At 41.7% G+C, this 23,415-nt stretch overlaps 1 protein-coding gene across 3 annotated transcripts; it reads left to right on the forward strand.

Annotated features, from left to right (window-relative positions):
• The first annotated feature begins 3,871 nt into the window (after positions 1-3,871).
• Positions 3,872-20,019, forward strand: SLC46A3 (solute carrier family 46 member 3). 3 transcript variants are annotated; one of them, XM_080662499.1, is made up of 6 exons: positions 3,872-4,055; positions 4,702-4,914; positions 8,745-9,615; positions 11,071-11,154; positions 16,297-16,453; positions 18,616-20,019. In XM_080662499.1, the coding sequence occupies exons 2-6, from the start codon at positions 4,726-4,728 to the stop codon at positions 18,698-18,700; spliced, it is 1,386 nt and encodes a 461-aa protein (XP_080518625.1). In that variant the 5' UTR covers positions 3,872-4,055; positions 4,702-4,725; the 3' UTR covers positions 18,701-20,019. The 3 variants fall into 3 exon arrangements, with proteins under 3 accessions (XP_080518625.1, XP_080518624.1, XP_080518626.1); XM_080662498.1 differs by having other exon boundaries at positions 3,874-4,213; positions 18,616-20,018; XM_080662500.1 differs by lacking the exons at positions 16,297-16,453; positions 18,616-20,019 and adding an exon at positions 11,357-12,984 and having other exon boundaries at positions 3,916-4,213.
• Positions 20,020-23,415: the final 3,396 nt, after the last annotated feature.

The raw sequence follows: 23,415 nt of genomic DNA on the forward strand, positions 1-23,415 counted from the left end.
ATTTGTGGTAGTTGAGTCACAAGTATGATGTGATTGGGAAGAAGAAGGGACTGAGATGGAACCTGAGGAGCAGGACCATTTGAGAAGCAAGCCTTCCAAGGAAACTGAGTAGGAGCTCTCAGGGTAATAGAAAGAATTGTATTACAACCCAAAGGAGAGAACATTTCAAGAAGGAGGAATTTGTTCAACAGTGTTCAAGGCAACAGAGATCAAGAAACACAAGGGTTGAAGTCAGGTTATGAATTTCTCAACTAGATAGAACCTATTCAGGTCTGTTTGGCATATTATTGACCAAGGTCATGTGAGCAGATTACATTTCCTTTCAACAATTTGTACTTGGAGTTGTATCATCACATTCTTATCAACACAGTATTGACAATTACCTACTAAGCAGTAATTGGTGTAATTGAGGTCTTTTCATCACATCTTACTTTGTTGATTTTATCAGAAGCCAAAAAAGTCACTGTCTTCTTGATACAAACAAAATCTAGTAGCAACTATATTCTTTTTTTACTTAAAAATTTTCCACCACCATTTATATCCTCTTACACTTCCACCCATCACTCCCTGCCCCCTGCAATCACCACACTGTTGTCTGTGTCAAAGAGTAGCTACTATATTCCCTTTGGACTTTGCCACTTGACTATGGCATTGCCCAGCACAGCAGGGGTTCTTTTGAGTTCAGTATGTCTATTCATGTGTCAGGTGATGGCTCAATTCTCCCACTCTTTTTATTGGAATACTAGCAAAATTTATTTTGAACAATATGTTATCACAGTGTTTGGTCTCACTTAGCTGGACATAGTGTTCATATATTTAGTCCACTTCTTTTCTCTTTTCTGACAGTATTAAAGTATTTCTACTTTGAGCCAATGGAATCATAAGCAGAAATGCAAATATAGGCAGTGAAATCAAGTGTCAGTACTTGATTAAAGGGCAATTCAGAAAATGCTTATGTTAACACTTCTAGGTCATCGAACTGAAAAAATAAAATGTCACAATCCTCCTGTAGAGCTTGCCCTGGAGATTGCACCTTGTTGACCCATGTTTCAGAAACGCTGCCAGGGAGACTGAGCCCAGTGAACAGCCACTCCTTCTTTCATGCCTAGATTTTATTTTTGATCTCAGAGTCTTTGAGAGAAGAAGGCTTAATTGGTAGCCTTCAAGGAGTAACAATAGTCAGTGATAGTTACTGGTCTGTGATGACTTCCACAGACCTGCTTTTAGCATCATTTTTACTCCTTTCATATGTTCCCATCTTTTCTTACCATATAAATGGAAATTTCTTTGATAATTAACTATGGGGTATTAACTTTTGCTTCATCTACATTGCCCAGAACAATGACAGATTCCAGCTGACAGTTGGTTAAGTCTTCTTTTATTTAATACATACTCAAGCAGTTAATATGATTTGGCGGGGGGGGGGGGGGGAGGCTTGCATAACAATTGTTATCACCGTGGAGATAGGCATCGAAATAAATTAAGGAGGCCTGGCTTTCTTCTTGTGGAAGAATAGGCACAGCAAAGCCTGGAAGTATATCAGATACTAATTCTTACTGCCCATAAGAAAGAACATCTTCTAAAGCTCTCTTATTTCTATGGACTTTCATGAGAAGTCCTGGTCTGGGGACAAGAAAGCCATTAAAGCTATTTACTGATATTTTCTTTTCTGTCTGAGCAACTGATAGGATTGATCTTCTCCACGTGGTCCTGTGACTCGCTGTGTGGCCAATCAAATTCAAGCAGAAGTAGCATATATCATTTCTAGGGAAACCTTTAAAAGCTGGTGTCAGATCTACCACATTCTCCTCTCTCTGCCCCTATGCCAGCAATAATATTCAGATGAGGGCTCCATTAATCTGTGTTCATGAGTGAAAGTGATAGGTAGTAAAGCCCTCCATGACCAAGAGATAAATAAGCCTTTGCTGTTTTAGGGTATTGAGATTTGGGGCATGGTGTTGATCTTCTTGATTTCTACAGGGGTCAAGCACCTGAAGTGGTCATTGTACAGTGAAGAGAGTTGACAAAAGGGTCTAAGCTAGCCAAAACATTTAGAAAGTGGATTCAGCTAGCACTAACCTAGGTTATTTTAGGGATACAGTGTCTTACAATTCTCAAAAACATTTTGGTATAGATTTTGTCATTTATTCTTCCTTGTGTTCTGGAGGCTAGTCAGACCTATACCTATTCCTTCCAGACCAAGTCTTCCTGGTTAGAGTCAGAGGCTCTCATTGGCCCATTCTAATTTGAATATGCAGGAAACTGTATCTTAATTGTATACTTTCTTTCCAATATCCATGCTCCATGGTTTCATAGTAAGTACTTTATAAATGCTCATTTGAAGAAACTGAGAAGTGTGCTAAGTGACAATTCCAAAGTTACAAGCTGGTAAATAGTGATCAGGATTCAAATCTAAGACTTAGCTGTCATTTGCTGAGTACGGAGAAAGAAAAAGCAGCTCTGACATCCAGGTGCTGAACTGGGTGATGCTAAGAGCTCTTCTGGACTATCACCACAGTGTTCTGTAGAATAAAAACAATTTCATAGAATACCAACATCAGACAAGGCCATTCTACGACCTTGATCCAGACAAAAGCAAGACCACTCCATAATCTTCTCTGAACATAGACAGAACCTGAACATTATCTTAGCCACAAGATTGACCCAAAATGGCTATGACTGCTGCTTCTTTATCAGTGATGGTTTTTGCCTGCGATGGGTCTTCACTCCTTCTAAATAAGATTTATGAAGGCACCCAGTCACAGAATTACCCCACGTCCTAATAGCACCCAATCCAGTGCAGGTTTTGTTTTCTTGAACTATTCTCAAAATCACAAAACATAAACCCCATAATAAATTTTAAACATTTTATACTGTGATACTCCATGGTTCCCCATGAATGCATTCCTCCTTGCTACAAGCTACCAGATATAAGAAACCCAACTCGGTCAGTCAGGTGTGTTCCCGGTGGGCTCCAGAACTGCGTGCATGCATTTGTGGAGGGTTTCCTTACAACAATCCTGCAAGACGGTTACCTCCGCTCGACAGTTAGAGAAATGGAGGTTCACAGAGATGAAATAATTTGCCCAAGTTCACACCCCCAGGAAGAGCCAGCCAACACATTTCAGATGAAGACTAACCTGCCAGGAGCACTCTCTCTCCTGCATCCGGGGCCCTCCCCCCTCCCCCTCCTCAGCATTTCTTCTTGAAAGGTTCAGAGTGGGCCAGGGTTGCGCACCTAAGACAAGAGCCATAATGTATCAAAAGAGGTTTTTATTTCTGGCACCTGGGTGCAGGTGGGCTGAGTCCGACAAAAAGGAGTCGGTGGAGAGTGCAGGGAGGAAAGGTTTTTATTAACTTTTGCTGGCTGCAAGCCGTTCTGCTGAGGTAAGGGTCGGGTCTGTCCTTGGCTCCTCCCGGTGCCAGGTGTCTGGTGGTTATCTAGGCTATGCAGTGTTCAAGGCTGCACGCTTTCTGCAAGATATCTCCTCAGCACAATAAGTTTCCGCTGCCCCGTTTTATTCTCTTTAACCCTTCCACTTCTTAAGGCCCTTGCCCGGCGACTGAATGCTACGGGGAGGTGCAGGGCAAACGTGTTATTTTTGCAACAGATGCCTCGTGTGCTTCTGTGAAAAACGACACCAGACCCAGTCTTGCTCGGCGACCGCAGAGCCCGAGAGTGTGCCCTCGGCGCTCCCCGACCCCCCAGCCAAGTGGGCACAGCCCCAGGCTGCCCAGGCTAGCGCGCGAGCGACGTCGAGGCGAACCAATCAAGGGACCCCACCGCCTAGTGAGGGGCAGGACCGTGACGGCTCCGCCGGCTCTCCCCGCACTCTGTGGCCCCGCCTCCCCGGCGGGCGGGGCTGAGTCCGCGCCGCCCGCTGGGCCCAACCCGCCGGCTGCCAGCTCCCCTGCAGGGTGCGCTCGGGGCCTCCCTGAGTTCGCTTGGGAGCGGGTGCGGGGGACTGCCAGGGGACCGCCGCCGAGGTCACTCTGGACGCGGAAGTGCGCTTTGCGTGCTTTGCTTTCAAGTGAGGGCTGCAGTCTCCCCGCAGGTGCGTTGGGTCGAATTCCCCGGAGATTGCCCTTTGCATCCTGGGGCCCCGCGTCTGGGCGCCGCTGCTCGGCCGGCGCGGCCGAGCGCAAAGTATCCCCGAGGGGAGACCGTTCCCGAACTGCAGGCCCTTAACCTGGCAAGAAGACTAACTGTGGGGTGAGTCAAAAAAATAGAAAGTCCCTTTATGTTTGGGAGCTGTTTTCTAAAAGTGTCCCTTCCAGCCCACTGTCAACAAGCAGCCGGATGACAATAACAAAGAGTGGCGCAACTGTCGCGTCCGAGAGCAACCTCACTGTTTTCCTTAAGAAAACCCGCCGGCAGTGTACCAGGTGGGAACACAGTGTGATCACTGAGTCACCAGAATGGTGACAACTTACTATTTTAAAGAATTGCCTTAAAGACCGTGTGAACCCTGCAAGGTTCTGCTCCTTAAAATGAGAAGTATGACAGTCTCAGGTCTACCAGGCAGCCTATTCCAGAATAAAAGTTACTCTTTGAAAGTGCTTATTGCTTTCTGTCCCTTTCCCTAATTTGCTTGTTTGTGCGACAAAATTCCTCCAACTTTCCCATCACTGACTGAAAATCTAGCCTCTCAGAGAAAAATGCAACTCATTCATTGTCTCTCTCCTTCTTCTTTGTTATAGAACTCAGCTACCTACCTAAGCAATATGAAGATTTTCCTTGTAGAGCCTGCCATTTGCCTCAGTGCCTTTGCCCTAACTTTGACCAGCCCACTGACAACACAGTACGTGTACAGGAGAATATGGGAAGAAACGGGCAACTACAGCATTGCACCTGAGAGCAATATTTCTGAGTGTGATAAAAACAAAAGCAGCCCGATTTTTGCATTCCAGGAGGTAAGAAATTAAAATACCCCTAAAACATAAGAGGAAACGTGTAATGGGGTTTTAAATGAAAGAGTACATGGCACTCATCATACATTAATCTCTCAAGGGTCAGCGTGAAACTCCTAAACCCCAAACCAAGTGCCTGTCTTCAGTTCTTATCCAGTTTGAGGTTCCCTGACACCTCTCATCGGCCTCTGCCACTTGAAATCCCCTTCTTCTGTGACACTGACTCTTTGTCTTCCTCTCAGAAAATTTCAGAGCAGTCTCGCCTCCTCTGTGGCTCTCTCCTTCCTCCATCTCCCTGTCAGCCCCCCAAAAGCCTGAGAGTTGGACCAAGGCCAGCATAGCTGGAATGAGGGTTCTGTGGACACAGGGTGGGGGTGAAACGGTGTTTCTGCCTTTCCCTTGCTCACTTCCTCCCACCCCCCCCCTTCCCTGGCACATACATGACCCATCACTGAAGACTGTGGGGCTAGCCTCTGTCATGGGGTGGGAGGTGGACCAGCACTGGTCATTCATTACTTGGGGATACCAAGTCAGCTTTGACTTCCATGTGTGGGGACACCTGGAGGGAAGAGCACTCATTTTTGCTCTAGACACTGAAAATATTAGCCAGATATTACAGAGCCTTTCCTTCTTCCTCTCCTCCCCCAATGTTTTATTCTTTTAAAGCAAGAGGCCCTTCACCATTCTCCTGTCCCCTCAGGCAGTTTTTAACAAAGTCTACCAATGTCCAAATGCAAAGGAGATAGTATCCAGATTTGGCGCGCACACACACACACACACACACACACACACACAGACACACACACACACCCAATGCCTCAAAAACAAACATTTACAAACTTTGAACTCTTCCTATTGGGAATATTTTGTGATGGCAAAAGGGTGGTGCTGCCTCCCCAGTCAAAGGATAAGAAAAGTTTATGGGAATTCAAGTCACCTGCCTGCTGCCTCTAAGATTGTCTTCTTAGAAAAAGATCATTCCAGTGTGACTGTGAGAGGAGTTTGAGTACTGGAGGAAATGGCAAAGCACCCTGAAGGAAGGCTCTAGCACTCCCCTAGGTACACATACATATACATGCATTGGAATGAAAAATACTATGAATTTCAAGGTACAGCTATAAGAGTAAACTGAGCTATGTCACTTATATTTAAAAATCTGTATGGATGAGTTTTATTTTTCAACCTTTGTGGGATTGAGAGATATATAAAATATATAATCTTATAAATAAATATTGATCTAACTTATTTTTCAAATCTTCAAGTTTTATGAGCCCTGTGACAATGAGGTATACCTACACACTGCTCTCTGGCAATGAGAGTAATCTCCAGAGGAGCCCTTAACAAAATGGGGAGGCTGTGGGAAGGACACTCTTGGCTAAGGGTAAAGAGGTAGGAAATTCTTGGTGTGTTTGTTGACTTTTGTGGAGTAATGAATCCATTTTTAATCCCCTTACCACTCCCTCCTTCCCTTGTTAAATGATTCATTTTGAAGTGTTCAGTTGGCCATTGGGGTCTGTTCTCTTTTTTGGGAAGGGGAGTTGGGGGAAAAATCTGTTCTCTTCAGGTAACTTTCAAGATAGGGACTTTGCTATTGGAAGGGACAATTTAGGGTTACCAAAAGATCACAAAGTTGTTCTTGCTCAAAAATTTATATTTAAACCTTTTTTTAAGAAAAAGATGTTTTTATTTATTTTAGAAAGAGAGGGAGAGAGAAAGTCATCAACATGAGAGCAAGTGAAACATCAATTGGCTGTCTCCTGCACACCCTCTACCAGATATTGAGTCTGCAACCTGGACATGTGTTCTGACCAGGAATTGAACTTGCAACCCACTGTGGTGAAGAACTTACAGCTCTGGCCTTCCTGGAGTGTAGGTTAGAGTGGAGGAGGCACACAATGAGTAGATCAGTTAAAATATGTCCTGTCAGTGAGTGGTAAGTTTCTAAAGAAAAATGGATCGCAGGATAAAGGGATAGAGCACTTGATGGGGTTAGTGGAATTGCTTTGGATTAAGTGATCCATCATAGTAGGCCCTCTAAGGCGGTGACATTTGAATTGAGGAAGTGAGCTGTGTGACAGTCAACTGGAGGGAACAGCAACTGCAAAAGCAAATTAGCATAGCGTGTTTGAGGAGTGAGGAAGTGGAGATGAAATCAGAGGAGTCATAGTTGCAGGCCACCCACACTACTGCAAGGAGTTGGATTTACTCCAGTGTAAGGACAGCCATTAGGGGATTTTGAGCAAAGGAGTGACAGGAGCTGATGTGTGCTTGTGAAAATCATTGTAATTGCTGTGAAGATCATTCTGTCTGGCTGGATATGAATCAGATTCATCTGATACCACAGTTCAATCTTAATCATTATGCCAGAAAGTACAACTGGGGAATGGTAATTGTTGTGAGAGAAGGTTCAGAGGAAGGAGAGGTTACATCTGTTGGGGACTTTCAGGGAAATCCAAGCTGTACTGTGCCTGGAACTTACAGAGTATTTAGGGAGTGAGTAGAGACAATGCTGAAAAGTGCGGTTGGACTGCATCTTGGCAGCCTTAGTATCAGACTAAGGAGTGTCAACTTTCTCTAACAGGCACGGGGGAGATCCTGAAGCTTCTAGGCAGGTGAAAGACATGCTGATAGTGTGTCTATGATCTGCAAAGTGAGAAGACTAGCACTACTTACTGAATTGAATAAAGAGACCAGTCAGATGACAGAGTGGTCCAGGCAGACATTAATGAGAATTGCTGCTCCATTGGCAACTATGACTATAAAGAAGGATAAAGGCTTGAGAAACACGGGGTGGGCAGAATAGATTGTGTCAGTGGGGCACAGGTAAAGGAAAGGATAGAACTAAATGACTAAGTTTTGAGTCTGAATGACAAGAACATTTCCTGCACACCTGGAATTGTTTGAATTACATGAATGTGTAAAAATAGAAATAGGCTCACTATTTTTAAAAAATTAATTCAGTATTTGACAATTTTATGGTTTATCAGATGTTTAGGGTGCTTTCTAAATATTACAGGAATAAATGTTTTTAATGAGTTTTGTAATCCCCATTATAAAAATTACACATACTCTTTAAATAAAATTTGGAAAATACAGAGAAGTAGCAAGCAGAAAATGCTTTTAAATCACCCCGAATTCCATCAAATAACTAGTGTAACAGTTGTGACAGCTGCCAGTATGTGTGTGTACATAGTCATTTTGGGTCTTGGGAGAGCTGAGTTTATATCATTCCTCAGTTTACTGAATGCTTCCATTTTTAGTTAGTGCAAAGCTCCTTTTTGGGTTTTATCTTAATTTTTAGTAAAGAAAGGAATGTTTCTCACTAATCTATTTGTGGAGACACATGTAAAAAGGACATTGAAGCTCTTCCTAAATAAGGCCTATGAAATATCGTATTTACACATGATATTCATTCTCCCTTTAGAGCAGAGAGAAAAACATATCACGGAAAAGGACATTGCTCTGGTGTTAGAACAGAAATCTGATCTCTCAGTGCTAACTGTTCATACAAGAAGGAAAACTCATTACATGGCCAGTCCCCAAGGCCTTGGGGTCTATGGATCCCCTATGTGAGACAAAGACACATTAATACACACATTTTTATTTTTATTGGTTAAAATCCCCACCATAATATTTGAATGTTATGACTGAGCAAAGATGATATCACCTTTTGACATGTGCTTTGTGAACTGATGAAGATTTTAGCTGTGTAAGCCCACACACCAGATTCCCCATACCTGACCTTATGGCAGTGTGTAGTATACACCATGCTATTTTTATATGCATTATACAAACCTCTGTAAACACACTGACTTCTTTTTATTTCTTTGCAGGAAGTTCAGAAAAAGGTGTCTCTTTTTAATCTGCAGATGGACATAAGTGGCTTAATTCCTGGTCTAGTGTCCACGTTCATACTTCTGTCCCACAGTGATCATCATGGACGAAAATTCCCTTTGATTTTGACTTCTGCCGGTGCTCTTGTGACCAGCGCCTGGCTCTGTCTGCTTTCCTATTTCACCTTTCCATTCCAGCTTTTGATTGCATCTACCTTCATTGGGGCCCTTTTCGGCAATTCTACCACATTTTTGGGTGCCTGTTTCGCCTACATAGTTGATCAATGTAAAGAAGAAAAACAAAGAACAATTAGAATAGCTATCATTGACTTCATGCTTGGACTTGTTACTGGATTAACAGGGCTGTCTTCTGGCTATTTTATTAGAGAACTAGGTTTTGTGTGGTCCTTTTTCATTATTACTATGGCTCTTACTGTTAACTTGATTTATATTTTATTTTTTCTTGGTGATTCAATGGAGGAGTCTTTATCTCAGAATGTTTCCACATCGTGTAGTGAAGGCTTTAAAAACCTATTTTACCGAACTTACATGCTTTTTAAAAATGCTTCCAGTGGGCGGCGATCTTTACTCTGTTTGTTACTTTTCACAATGATTACTTATTTTTTTGTGATAGTTGGCATTTCCCCCATTTTTATCCTCTATGAATTGGATTCACCACTCTGCTGGAATGAAGTTCTTATAGGTTATGGGTCAGCTTTGGGTAGTATCTCTTTTTTGAGTAGTTTCCTAGGAATATGGTTTTTTTCTTACTGCATGGAAGATATCTACATGGCCTTCATTGGAATTTTTACCACCATGGTGGGAATGGCTATGACTGCTTTTGCCAGAACAACATTGATGATGCTTTTAGGTGAGTTAAAAATGTAGCCTTAGAACTAACTGTGTATTTGGGGTTTATGTCAAATGAATTTAGTCTATTGGGTGAGAAACTTGAATATAAAATTCTCTGTTTAATGCATTCTACTTCAATTAATGGTAATTTGTTAAAAGCTAGTTTTCCAGAAGCTGAGCACCAGTTTGCTTTGAAAAAGTAATTCACATAATAACCACAGTTTTCCAAATTCACATATTTTCAAAAAAAATCGTTCTGAGGAACATTCTTCTTCTGAATCAATTCTTCAATATAGCTTTCACCAAATTTAGTATTTGTTAAAATGCTGCTAACAAGGCTAATTTACCTTTAAATAATGTTAAGACAATTATGTAAAGTATACAGATTTTAAAGTAAAATTCATACTCACTGAATACTCTCAAGAAAAACAATTCTCTATGACAAGGGTTTGCATATTGATCTTTTGACAACTTGATCATTTCATTAATTAGCTTTTGATGAACCACTTTTGGCAAATTGGACTGCTTTCTAATCACCTATCTTGTAAGTGGTTTTTGTAGGGCTTGAGTGAGATACTGCATTCAAAAGGACTAAAGGACCTGCAAGTTGGGACCTTGGAAAGATATAGTCTATCTTCCTGTACAAAGGCAGTGTCATCTTGATACCTTGCAGGGAAGCAGGGTGACCAAACAGAATGGGGCTTAATTTCCATCTCCAGCAATAGGTGATCTTGGGCAGGTTAATTAAATACTCTGAGCCCTCGTTTTTTCACCTGTAAAATGGGCATAATACTAAAAGGATTGTAATGAATATTAGAAGAGATTACAGTAAAGCACTCAGCACAATGCCTGGTATTCAATAAATCCTATTTCTCCCTTAGAATTAACAAGGCCAAGTTAGTTTATCTATGTGGAAACATGTTGAAAACTTTAAAGTGATCTGCAAATGTACCATATTACTATTTTATCATATTCCTAAAAATACTACTGACTATTAAGGGTCATAATTTATGGCCAGATACAATTTGTGATGAAGTTTTTCAGCCACAATGATGAACAAGCAAGAAGATAAAGAACCAATTTATCAATAAAAGAAACAATATAATAAAATAATGCTAACACCAAAAATGCCAAGTCTAAAAAATCAAAAACAAAAGGCAAACAGAAAAAACTAACAGTCTCAACTTGCTACACAAGAGATTAGTACAATAATTAGGGAAATAGCAGATCAATCCCCATTGGCATATCTGGACCTAAGACTTCATGAACTCTTGTTCTTAGCACTGGAATTAAGAATTTGAGAGTAAACTCACCTTAAACTGACCTGTCTATATGCACTAAGCAGAATTCTATAATTCATTCAATCTTTAGATGCAATGACTTAGGATGCTAATAGAAATAAAATACTTAGAGAGAAAGTGTTTTACATAAAATTGACCATTAGTTTTCTGATTTCTAACCATTTCTCTCACAGTCAGGCTGCTCTTCCTCTTCACTATTGTGCCACTTTCTGTTTTACGATCCATGATGTCAAAAGTGGTTCATTCTACTGAACAAGGTGAGTTTAATTTGAAATATAATGAATCAAAACCTATCCCAGCTCAAATCTATGCACAATCAATGTTTGCTTCTTCAGAGTATTCTATAGCCCTTTTTCTGCAGACTCGTGTGTGTGTGTGTGTGTGTATGTGTGTGTGTGGCTAATCCTTATGTGAGGATATTTTTTTTTCCTCATTGATTTTTTTTTTTTTTTTTTTTAGAGAGAGTGGAAGGGAAGGGGAAAGACAGAGAGGGAGAAACATCCATGTGAGAGAGACACATCGATTGGCTGCCTCCGGCATGCGCCACAACTAGGGCTGGGGATCAAGCCTGCAACTGAGGTATGTGCCCTTGACCAGAATCGAACCCAGGACCCTTCAGTCCAGAGGCCAATGCTCTATCCATTGAGCAAACCGGCCAGGACTGCACAGACTCCTTTTGAATTAAGTGGTAAGTTCTGTGTCAGGGAGAGGCTTCAATTCAGACAAGGGAGCCCCTGCCCAAGGCCTCATACTTTAGAAGGTTTGCTCTTGCCAGGCCCCACCCCAAGAGGAGAAGAGACCAGGTAGATATGCCCTCTGAGCCGACAACATCTCTCCCCTCTAGACTACACTCTGGGTACCTAGGTCCCCATAATCATAGCCAAACAGCTCTGGCTCATATCCAGTAATGCCTACAAAATCCTCTTCCCGAGACCCTTTCCCCTGAAGAAGGACTGTGACCATAGTGTACTCACCTCTAGACCAAAGGGGTAGCCAAGCAGTGACTCTTTAGAGGAGACCTGGCCTGACCTTGGAATTGCAGAGCAGGGTGTATACAGCCATGTGTAAAAGGCCCTTGCTGAGCAGGGTGGAGCAAGAGATAGAACACATGGTGGGCTGCAACCTGCAGTTGAGGACGGAGGGCTGAAGGCCAGCTCTCCCAGACCTGTCAGGTTCCTACATGGAATCCTAAAAAGTCTGAGAATTTGGAATTTATGTCTGACCTTCCAAATTATTGCAAAGGTATATTTCTTAGAGTAGGAAGGCAGAACATATCTTAGTTAACAGTTTGTTAATCAGAATTATAACTTTTAAATATTTAAAATATAATATGTAGGCCTCTAATTGTATTCTTAGGCTGGGCCTGAATCAGAGTCCTATCAAAAAACAGGACTCCACTCAGATGGTTCATTAAAGAGATGTTAATGAAATACAGTGGAGAGAAGTGTGCATGTGGAGGCACCCATACAAGGTGGCCCAAATAAAGAGGGAGCGGAGAAGAAACACCACATTCTTTTTCTCCTCCTTCATCCCACTAACCAAGTGCAATAGGAAGTTGGGCCATCAAGGAAGTCCAAGTCATAGAATTTATGGAGTGAGCCTCCCAAGTACAAGCAAGGCAAGAGCAAACAGTTGAAGGGGAGGACAGGTAATAACCAGTACAAAAGGAAAACAAAGATTAAATTTCTAGTTAGAACTAGTTACTAGTAAAATGTTAGGCGTATGGAGTTGTCCCCCTTCCCCTTTGTATCATCTGGATATCACTGAACTTTGGAACTTTTCTTTTGTTTCATGTCTTAGCCTGATGCACATGTTCATATTAATTGTTTATGAATAATTCATAATTATGCTATTCTTTTTATGGCAGTTTAGTCAACACTGGGAAAGGCTGCATAATTCAATCAATTAAAATATATATTTTGATTCTTTTCCACTCACAAGATGTAGCTGTATAGTGTATTCATATAGCTGTTTATAGAATATGTGATGATAAGTGGAAAACTTAATAACATAAACATTTTAAAGTATAGTATGTAAAACTCTCTTTGCTTCCTTGAATTATGCAGTGGTTCTGACACCAAAAGCACAACAATAAAAGAAAAATAGACAAATTAGACTCTATTCAAATTAAAACCTTTTATCTGCCATCAAGAAAGTAAAAAGACAGCCCACAGAATGGGGGTGTATATTTGCAAATCATATGTCTGACAAGGCATTTATATCCAGAATATATAAGAATTCATAAAACTCAACAGCAAAAAAGACAACCAATTGAAAAAATGGGCAAATTATTTGAATAGACATGTCTCCAAAGAAGATATATAAATGGCCAATAAACACATGAAAAATGTTCAACATTATTAGGCATCAGGGAAATGCAAATCAAAACCATTAGATGGCTAAAATGAAAAAGACGGTATTGGTGAGGATGTGGAAAAATTGGAATCCTCATACACAGCTGGTGGGAATGTAAAATGATACAACCATTTTACAAAACAGCCTGGTAGCTCCTCAGAAAGTTACAGTTAGTTACCTATGACTCAGCAATTCCATTCCAAGGTATGTATACAAGAGAAATAAAAACATGTCCATGTAAAATGTTCACAGCAGTATTATTTATAACTAGAGGCCTGATGCATGAAATTCATGCAAGGGGCTTGGCCCCTGCTGCCGCGGCTTCATCTGGAAGGTATAGGGTCTAATTAGCATATTACACTTTCATTATTATAGACAAAAAGTAAAAACAATGCACATGTCTGTGAACTGATGAATGAATAAGCAAAATGTGGTATATCAGTACAATGGAATATTATTTGGCAACTAAAGGTCCGGTGCACAAAATTCATGCACAGGGGGGGAATCCCCCCTCAGCCCAGCCTGTACCCTCTCCAATCCGGGACCCCTTGGGGGATGTCCGACTGCCCGTTTAGGCCCTAAACCCACAGTCGAACATCCCTCTCACAATCCTGGACCGCTGGCTCCTAATCGCTCACCTGCCTGCCTGCATGATTGCCCCTAACTGCCCCCCCCCACCGACCTGATTGCCCCCAACTGCCCCCTCCCTGTTGGCCTGGTCACTCCTAACTGCCTCTCCACTGGCCTGGTTGCCCCCAACTGCCCCGCCCCCCCGGTAGCCTAGTCACCCCTCACTGCCCCCCCCTGCCAGCCTAATCGCCCCCAACTGCTCCCCTGCTGGCCTGGTCGCCCCCAGCTGCCCCCGCTGCTGGCCTGGTCGCCCCTCATGGCTTCCCACCAGCCTGGTCGCCCCACACAGCCTTATTGTTCAGTTGTTTGGTCATCCCACACTAACCCCCCTGCCAGGATGGTTGCCCCACACAGCCTGCTTGTTCAGTCATTTGGTCATCCCTCACCAACGCCCCTGCCAGCCAGGTCACTCCACGCAGCCTGCTTGTTCAGTCGTTTGGTCGTCCCTCACTAAGCTCCTGCCAGCCTGGTCGTAGACAGCCATCTTGTAATGGCGTGACAGTCAATTTACATATTACTTTGTTATTATATAGGATAAAAAGAAATAAAGTACTAACACATGCTACAACATGGATGAGCCTTAAAATCATTATTTTTTTTATTTTTTTATTTTTTTATTTTTTTATTGTTTAAAGTATTACATGTAGTAGTACATATATCTTTTTTTTCCCCCATTGACCTTCCCCCAGCCTCCCCTACTCCCTGTCGCATGCCCTCATCCCACCCGCCCCCCGTTCCAGTGTCTTGTGTCCATTGGTTGTGCTTATATGCATGCATACAAGTCCTTCAGTTGATCTCTTTCTCCCCCTCCCCAACACTCCCCAGCCTTCCCGCTGTAATTTGACAATCTGTTCGGTGCTTTACTGCCTCTGTATCTATCTTTTTGTTCATCAGATTATAGTGTTCTTTATTTTCCATATATGAGTGAGATCAAGTGGTATTTTTCTTTCATTGCCTGGCTTATTTCATTTAACATAATGCTCTCCAGGTCCATCCATGCTGCTGCAAATGGTAAGAATTCCTTCTTTTTTATAGCAGCATAGTATTCCATTGTGTAGATGTACCATAGTTTTCTAATCCACTCATCTGCTGATGGACATTTGGGTTGTTTCCAAATCTTAGCTATGGTGAATTGTGCTGCTATGAACATAGGGGTGCATATATCCTTTCTGATAGGTGTTTCTAGTTTCTTGAGATATATTCCTAGAAGTAGGATGACCTGGTCAAATGGGAATTCCATTTTTAGTTTTTTGAGGAAACTCCATACTGTTCTCCACAGTGGCTGCACCAGTCTGCATTCCCACCAGCAGTGCACGAGGGTTCCTTTTTCTCCGCATCCTCACCAGCACTTGTCATTTGTTGATTTATTGATGATTATCACTCTGACAGGTGTGAGATGGTACCACATTGTCGTTTTGATTTGCATCTCTCAGATAACATGGATGAGCCTTGAAATCATTATGCTAAATGAAAGAAGCTAGTCACAAAAGGCCACATATTATCATATAGATATGATTGCATTTATATGAAATGTTCAGAAAAGGCAATTCCATAGAGATAGAACTTAGATTAGTGCTTTCCAGTGGCTTGGGGAAAAGGGAGTGATTGTTAATGGGTACAGTTTATTTTTGGGGTGAGGAAAATGTTCTAAAATTAGGTAGTAGTGATGGTTGCTCAACTTCATGAACACACTAAAAGCCACTAAACTGTACAGTTTAAAAGGGTGGGTTTATGGTACAAGCAGGGCAAGCAGAGCATTCTATCTCAAGCTGTTTGAGGGGGTAAAGAAAAGTCTACCTGCTTGAGTTAGAGCCAAAATAGACTTATCAGGATGCATAGTTTATTTTTGTTTATATTTTATTTCATTTACTTATAAAGGCTTTTAAAAAGTCATTTCATATTGTTAAATGTAGTGACATTTTAAAATATTTCGTTTACATTTTGGAATTTCCTGTTCTGAATTGTGATAACTCTTAGTTTTATCCTATTGTCATTGGAACTACTGTGCATTGTTCTAGGCCACTGCATATAAGGGACTTGAGCATCCATGGATTTTGGTATCTACAGGGGTCCTGGACCCAATGGTGTGTGGATACCAAGGGACAACTGTAGTTAAGTTTTCGACTGCAAGGGAAGGAGGGAGAGTGCCCTTAATCCCAGTGTTGTTCAAGGGCAACTGTATTGTGTTTTCAACATCTCTCACATCAAGTCCAAGGAGAACTTTTGACCTCAGTTATTTCACCCACAAAATGGGTCACTGTCTTCTCAGGGATTTTGAGGGGATAGCTTTCACTGACCAAGTATTGCCCTCATGTTTGTTCTTATCAATGACTAACAGTTTTCTCCATTCGTTTTTGTTTCTTGTGTAACTCAGTCTTTTCTTTTTTCTCCCCCTGTACCCGACCCCCAAACAGGGACTCTGTTTGCTTGTATTGCTTTTTTTGAAACACTTGGTGGAGTCATTGCAGTTTCTACTTTTAATGGAATTTATTCAGCAACTGTTGCATGGTACACAGGCTTCACTTTTCTGCTGTCTGCTGGTCTATTACTAATTCCAATGATCAGTCTATGGTATGTACTTATTTTTAATCATTTTATCAAAGGATAGCTAAATTAAATGAATTCCATAACCTCACCAGTATAAGTACATAGGTCTGTAGCCTCACCAGTAAAAGTACATAGGTCTGTTGAAGTTTGGCCTCAAAATGTACATTTCTCAAAAAATTTAGACATGAAAATATCTGTCAATAATTTTGGAGACTTAGGAAAAAAGAGACAGTGACATAGCTGGACCAGAACTAGGAGAAAGAAAGATTGGGTCAGATAGAGACTCTGAGAAGTTGGCCCTATCTCTTTAAATATGAACAATTGATTAAATTAGCATCTCAGACTAGGTATAGATATATATTCAGACTATGATTTCCTAGAGTGTAATGTTCCCTGGTGATCAGAGATTACTGTAAGAAGATATATTTTAATCTGGATTCTTGGATAATGACAAGCAGATAGCAGGCACTGAATGTTAGGCATTCTCTTTGCAGAGAGTTGGCTTGTTTAATGACTCCCTTTTTAATTGTCAGTATCCAAATAAATACAAAGTACAAAATGCTTTTGATGAATAGTACATAGAATGAAAAGATAGAGGCATAAACATATGCCTTTCAATTAACAAAAAAGTATAAGCTAATTAGGTAAGTGATTGCTAAAGTTCCCAAGCAGATATATTTGACACATCCTTTGGGGCCAAAGCCTTGAGCTCTGAGCTCATTCACCTGTGTCTGCTGAGCTTGGCCCATTCCACGTGGTGAGCATGACCATGAGGCCTCAGGAGAAAAACTTGGGGCCCAGCCTTCAGGCATCACTGCCTTCTCAGCACTATGGGGGGTGGCTGTAGGTTGGGAGGACAGCACCTATGTGCACAGGCTGTAGGCATTCTCCCGGGACTGTGAACTCCTGAGAGGGCTGGCCCATGTCTCATTCATCGTAGGACCGCAGTATATATTGTCTCAATTAAGTTCTGATACCTTGGTCTGTGTAAGACGGAGTGCAGTAGTATTTACAGTTCCTCTGTAATTTTGATGAAAAGTGATTTTTACTAGGCATCTTTTTTAAAAAGAAATTATTCACCTATTGAATTGGCAAAATTAAAAGTACATGAGGAAACAACCAACCTTATGCATTGCTGATAGTAATGTTATTCAGCACTCTCATTTTCAGAAAACAATTCATAAACATGTATCAAAAGCTTTCTTAAAAGTTCTTAATATCTGACCCAGTGATTCCTTTTAGAAACCTATCCCAAGGAAATGATTAGTAAAGAAGTTCATTATGGCAGAATTTTTTTAAATAAGTAAAATGTACAACAATGGTTAAAGATGGTGCATCCATATCATGAAAAATAGTATAAGAATTGCCTGCATGGGGAGTAGAATAGTGGGTACTTTTCATTTTAGTCTTCATATACTTATAAATATTCTGTTATGAACACATTACTTTTATAACTGGAAAAATCAGTGCAGCTGGATAAAAGGTAGTTATCCTCTTAATAATGCTTCTAATATTATCAATGTAGGTGGTCTTCTGAGATTTTTTTTAACCCTGTACTGTTCGATAATTTTAAAATGAAAATTACATACTATTTTAATTATTTCTAGATGGCTTCTGGTCTTACTTCACTTATAGCTACTGAACATGCACTTGAATCATAGCTTTGGTCATAATTATTTTTTGTGGACTACACAGAGTAGACAGTGGGCCAAGTGCACATTTTAGGGATCTGGAAGAGAAAGAACTCATGTAGTTTTTTGTGTGCTTTGTTAATCCCTCACCTGATTATACTTTTCCATTTATTTTTAGAGAAAATGGAAGGGAGAGAGACAGAGAGATTGAAACATCGATGTGAGAGAGACACATTGATTGGTTGCCTTTGCAAGCCTGCAACTGAGGTATGTGCTCTTGACCGAAATCAAACCTGGGATCCTTCAGTCTGCAGGCTTACCCTCTTTCCATTGAGCCAAACAGGCTAGGGCAGAACTCATGTAGTTTTTAAATTCTTTTCAGCATGCTATGGAAGTGAGCCTGTAGGACTCAAAATACCAGTATGTTCTTTCTATGCATAATCTGCATAATTTCTCAGAAGCCGAGTAACCAGGGAAAAGTGGAATACAGACTATTTATTTGTGTTGCCTTAGTCGCAATTTTTAAATGTCCGGTTTGCTTGTTTGCTTGTACAGTACTGTCAAGTGTAGCAGCTGGAACAAGAGAAGCAACGCACTTCTTATCCAGGAAGACGCCAGTGAAGACACATCAGACACATGATTCATTGTCATTTCAAAACAATGCACATGCCATGTACTCTTTGTCATTTCAAAACAATGTACCGCCTGGCTCAGTCAGTGCTTCAGGAACAGTCAGTGGTTATGTCCTTTCTTCTGGCCCGAGCAGGGAGAGGAGCCGCGGCTCCAGCGCCTGGAGGACTGCGTACTTCGAGCACTTTATGAACATCGTGTGATGTGTTTCCGGTACAGAGAACAAATCTCAAAACACTTGCCCTTTTGGGATTTACAAAAGAAACTGAAACTTAGCAGTATCAGGAGGAATTAAGACACTTGATATGATCAAATACAATATCCTCCCTGGCATACTCCAGTCTCTCACACTAAGACCTCCGTTTCTTTGTCTGTAAATGGCTTTCTGACCTCTCTAGAATTTTGAAGGACAACTGTCAAAAATTATGATGAATCATTCAATAAAAAAATAATAATAGAAGTTTCAAATATTTATAATTTTACCTCTACTTGGGTAATGCTTTGTTTTATAGATCCCATCTAGGTACTGTTGATAGTAAAAGCTTTTAATAGATGCAAAATCCTTAAAATAGAAGCGCTTGAAAGAATACATTATTTTCACTTTTCCTAATATGTTTCATTCGTGACAGATACAATATTTCTATATGGGGGTCCCAGATTGGAGAGGGTGCAGACTGGGCTGAGGGACACACCCCCCCTGCACAAATTTCATGCACTGGGCCTCTAGTCAGATTATAAATAAAATTGTTTCTAAAGAAGTGTAAAAACGGAGTAAGTAGTAGTCAGTTGGGAAGTAAAGTACTATTATAGCACCAGTCTTTATTCCTTATTTTCCTTATTTCTGTGAAAGGGTATCCGTTTCTTACTGGCTTACACCCATCCCGGGTCTCCCCTGGTCCCTGAAAGCACCACATGCTTTCATCTTTTACACACTGTTCCATTTGCCCTCCCTCCCTGGTGACACTGAAACTTCTAAGTCTCAGCCAAAATGTTGCTTCCTCTGCGAAGCCTTGACATTTTCCCTGTTCCTACCCCGGTCCAGCCCCACTGTCCCGCAGGGCCCACAGCTCTTTGTGTTTCCTTCCACCCTAGCATTTTCCAGGGCTTCATAATGTTTGTTTCCCATACCAGACAAGGAGCATCTTGAGGGGAGGTACAATCTGATTCCTTATTGTATCCTCAATAAATGTTTGTTGAACCAAATACAAAATTTTGTTTTTACTTGTAAAAATAATTTAAAGCTACATATTTAATGCATCAGGAAAGTAACCACTGATATGCTATACTTGTCAAGCCAGCTTGCAAATAAATTGAAAAATATAGTGACCTATATGCTTTTTAAATTAGTTGATAGTATTTTCACAGGTTCTTCAATATCTCCCATTTTCTAAGTTACCATTCTTCCTATATAATAAAGAGGTAATATGCAAATTGACCTGCCAGGGTTCTTTTCCCAGCCTTACAAAGGGTTCTGCATTCTGGTGAAAGGGGCTGCGCGTAGATTCAAGCAGGAGTCCAAGGACAAAAGATAATTTTGAAAGGCATTGGGGGATCAGAGGATCTTCAGCTAAAGGGACCTAAAGACTCTCCTTGACCAAGGACCCGTGCTTTTATTCAACACAATTTATCCTAAGGCAAGGTGGAAATAAACACTTCAAAGGGTAAGGTATCAAAGGATAGAATACAGAAGCATTATCAGTTTGGGGAATAGCCTATAGCTGTTCAGGTGTTTGGCCTACAGGCGGCAATAAAATGCCCTGAGCTGTTGGCAGTTAACAATCCTATTCAGGTTTGGGGGAAGTGCCGTTTAGCCGTTTCCAACAGGTAAACTACATATGTGGCTCACCCTTGTTGAGCCACCCAAATTTCACCAACCTTTTTGTAAAACTCTTGTAATTATTACATGCTGGAATTGGTTCTCGGCATTGACCCTCATGCCGTCACAAGATGGCAGCACACACAGCGGAGGCTGGGTTCCCATAACACAAGATGGCTGCACCCACAGCAGAGGTGGAGTTCCCGGAACGAGTTATAATGAGCGATCATCAGGGACCTGAGGCTGCATGGTGCCGGGGCAGGGGACCTGAGTCTGCGCCCCCCCCCAACCCAGCAGAGCTTGACTGGGGACTTCAGGCCATGCCCCCCCACCTGCAGGGGCTTGACAGGGGACCTGAGGCTGTGCCCCCACCTGGCGCCAGGCTGGGGGACCTGAGGTTGTGCCCCCTGCCTGGTGGGGCTTGACGGGGGCCCTGAGGCTGCGCCCCCCACCTGACAGGGCTTGACGGAAATGGGGCTGGCCAGGTCTGGATCTTGCCCAATGGGGATGGGGCTGGCCGGGTCTGGGTCTCACGAGATACTGAGGCGTGCGCGGGTGGGCAGGAACTTGACTCTGGGTCCCGCAGTGCACCCCAGACTCTGACAGGAGGAAGATTTTCATATACATTTTACTAATTTTCTTTCATCTCTGACACTTCTATTATAAAGGGCAAATAACAATATTAAAATATTTTCTCTAATTAATTCCCTTTTAATGTGCACGAATTTTGTGCACCAGGCCACTAATATGTAATAACACAAGTGCCTTGAAGCACAACTAGCTGATTAACTTCTCTGTAATCTCTTGAAAGCAGATAGTCTTCTGTTTGATAGAAGGGCTTATGGCTTTTCCCATAGGAAAATTAGTGATTGCTTAACTAGCAAACAGCACTCATGATTTAAAATATGAGGTATTCTTGCCCTCGTCGGTGTGGCTGTTGGTTGGAGCATCATCCCATGTGGGTTCCATTCCCGTTCGGGGCACATACCTAGATTGTGGGAGTATATGGGATATGTGTTCACACATCAGTGTTTCTCTCTCTCTCTCTCTCTCTCTCTCTCTCTCTCTCTCTCTCATTCTCTCTCCTTTCCTCCCTCTAATACAAATAAAGTGCTAGAAGTTCTTATTTCCAAGACCATTTAGGTTTGGGAGCCCATGTAAATAAAAACTGAGTGATGCTCAGATTTATTTTTGTTTTCCTTCCTGTGAAATGCTCTTCCCAAATCAAAAGTACAAGTACTTTACTATTTACAAAGTATCTTTCTACACTGAGTGGACAGATTATTATGATCTCTAAATGCATAATATAATATATATTAGAGGCCTGGTGCATGAATTCATGCATGGGTGGTTGGCCAGCCTGCCTGCTGGTTGAACTCCTGATTGAGGGGACAATTTGCATATTAGCCTTTTATTATATAGGCTATACACTGAGTGGCCAGATTATTATGAGTTCAGAGATCATAATAATCTGGCCACTCAGTGTATATCACCTAATTTTATCCTCTTAATAACCTACAGCATAGAGCAACTTCATTTCCTCATTTTACAGACAAATAGGGTAAGTCCCAGAGAGACGTGACTTGACAAGCAGTAGTACTGCACAGGAATGGACTTGCCCTTTTTCTCCACTCCTGTGCTCACTAAATAATCCTCTGGTTATGCAATCGCAGCGAGGTGGACACCTGACAGGTTATAAACCCAACATCAAGAATTGTGTCAGCTGGAGTATGAGGTGTCCCTCAAAGAACATGCTAGCACAATCTGTACCCAATTAAAGTACCTACAATATTGCCGTTTTGAGGTTAGACAAGATGGTCTATAATAAACTCCCTTCCAGCTCAGCGTTCCATGATTTTGCACATTTTATCTGAACTGAAGAGAGCACAGATGACACTGTTTTGAAGGATTGACAAATGATTCTCAGTTGAGCCAAAACTATTTGAGATGTAGTAAAGTACATCAGTGGACTAGATTGAGGTGGCCCAGAGTAAAAATATAGCCTGAGTGAGCTTAGCCATCTCCAAAGTGAATATCCTACAAGATGATTAGTGAAAATGATGCCGAAGAAACTAGAGCAGTTGTCGGCAAACTCATTAGTCAACAGAGCCAAATATCAACAGTACAACGATTGAAATTTCTTTTGAGAGCCGAAAACCGACTTCTACGCATGGGCCACAAAGTTTCAATCACACTGTACATGTGCCTGCACATGGTATTTTGTGGCGAGCCACATTCAAGGGGCCAAAGAGCCACATGTGGCTCGCGAGCCACAGTTTGCCGACCAGTCCTGATTTTCAAGCAGGCAGTACATCTTTATTTCTTATACTTCTTTATTTGTGTTTACACAAGAGTCAATTTGTGATTCAACCCCTGGGTGGCAGTGTTTCTGGATTGACGTCCGGTCTATAGGTCCTCTCTAGCTAGTGTTTAGATTTTGTTTTCCCTGTGGCACTTATGTTTGGGGGAATGGGTTGCCCCAGAGCTGGTTCTCTGATCGTTATTCCCCACTCTGATTTCCAGGTTCCACAAAAACAACTTTCCCCTGCAGACTTTTAGAGTGGCCCCAATTGGGTGATCCTATGTATTGGGCTTAGTAATCAAAAGCAAGGATTTAAAGAGAAAAAAAAAAAAGAGCTAGAGTAAGTGTGCGACCTCCGGTGCTGAGCGTAAGTCTGTGCAGTCTTTTTTCCCCTTGGGTCTAAGCAGCCAGCACACTTTTAAAATTTTTAGGCTGTCCTTTTGCACCCAGTTCAGCTATGGGTTGCTTTTTAGAGTTCCCTTCTGTTAGCAGCTCTGCAGACCCCCTTTCACATTCACGGATCACGCCAGCCCCAATGGCCATGGACTTTTCCGGGTGGAGACTTCCCCGGAGCTTTCTGCTCCCGCAGTGCACGTTTCTCTCTCCT

The sequence above is a fragment of the Plecotus auritus genome, assembly GCF_963455305.1.
Source record: "Plecotus auritus genome assembly, chromosome: 3".
NCBI classification, from domain to species: Eukaryota; Metazoa; Chordata; class Mammalia; order Chiroptera; family Vespertilionidae; genus Plecotus; species Plecotus auritus.